Here is a 1427-nt window from a genome sequence, read left to right as displayed (position 1 = left end):
TTAATGACTTACTCTGTTTCACACAAGTAGGAAACTTCAGAGGCAGGACCTGAACCCAAGTCCTATTACTCCTGAACTAGTCATCTCTCTATTGTACTGCCATCTTTCAGGGAAGAAAGTCTTTGTAAAACATATTGCGAATTTTATAACACTATGCCATGTTGATAATTATTGTTAATAATAATTCATTAGTATAACAAATTTTTTTTAGCAACTACTGCATGCAAAGTTTGGGGCAGCAAGGTGGTATAGGATGCTGTACTTGGAATCAAGAAAACACACCATCAGGAGTTCAAATCCAGCCTGAAGAAACTTACTTGCCATGTGACTCAGGGTAAGTTCTTTATATCGATTTGCTTTAATTTTCTCATCTGCAAGATGGAAATGGAAATAGAAACAATTCCAGTACCTTTGCCAAGAAACACCCAAAAATGGGGTCACAGAGAGTAGGACACTAGTGAAATGATTGAATAATACAGAAAATTACTTTTATTAATTCCACGTTCTATTAAGGGATATATGGGATTTAAAAATTGTAGTTCATGCAAGAATGTGACAAATGATACAAAGGTCATTTCATTCATAGTTTTCTCACAGCAATAATAGCTTCCTGTGTTGGGAGAAGGGTAATAAATGACAGGAAGATTCTGCCCCTCAGAATTGCAGTGAGGGATGAAGGAGGTTTCTGCATGGAGAAGAGTTAACTTTGCTTTACTGTGTATAGACTGGTGGCACAGAGATAAAAAGATGTTTGTTTGGTGCTGGCTGAGGGCATGAGGAGAGCAAATATCTCCTTTTCTTTCCGTGTGACATTGTATCCTTTGGGAATGTCTCCTTTCTGAATATCACCTCGTGTTATTGAGAAATAAATGAGCTTAAGCTCCTGGCCCAGATCCTGACGATACCAGTACATGGTTTCATGTCCCAAATTCTGTTTACATTTCAGCATCACATTCTGTCCTATTCCTGTGATTAGATTTCTTGGGGTTTGGGTGATTCCAGCATCTTTGCCATCCAGGAGACCTATGGGGGAAGCAGAAATAACCAAAAGAGAGAAATTGACACTGAATCTCTCAGGGATGGGATTTCAACCAGAATATGAGAAGTAGAAGGAAACTATTTTCCATCAGTGTCTAGGACTCACCTGGTCTCAGGAAACAAATAATCACACCCCAAAGAAGCCTGTTGTTCATGGCTTAATCAGAGCAGCAAGGAAGGGGCTTCTTGGAACAGAACTCTGGCTGCTGGAAAGTGGAATAGAAAAATGACTGAGATCAGGGGAGCCCTTAGCTTAACGCAGAGGATCCATTTTCTAAAGCCTTGTAATAGAATTAGTCTTCCCAGGGGGAGCTGGAGCATGTCCTAGAAAAGGGGAAGAAACAATAGAATATAATTACATTCAGAATACTTTTAGCTCTGTATGTGTG

At 39.4% G+C, this 1427-nt stretch overlaps 1 gene segment (V, D, J or C); it reads right to left on the bottom strand.

The window, feature by feature from the left end:
• Positions 1 to 673: 673 nt before the first annotated feature.
• LOC100925899 lies at positions 674 to 1427 on the bottom strand. The segment is given in 2 exon segments: positions 674 to 1023; positions 1145 to 1419. Coding segments are annotated over 2 exon segments (372 nt in total).

This window comes from Sarcophilus harrisii, chromosome 5, assembly GCF_902635505.1.
Source record: "Sarcophilus harrisii chromosome 5, mSarHar1.11, whole genome shotgun sequence".
NCBI lineage: Eukaryota > Metazoa > Chordata > Mammalia > Dasyuromorphia > Dasyuridae > Sarcophilus > Sarcophilus harrisii.
This window is presented reverse-complemented; position numbering and strand designations above follow the sequence as displayed.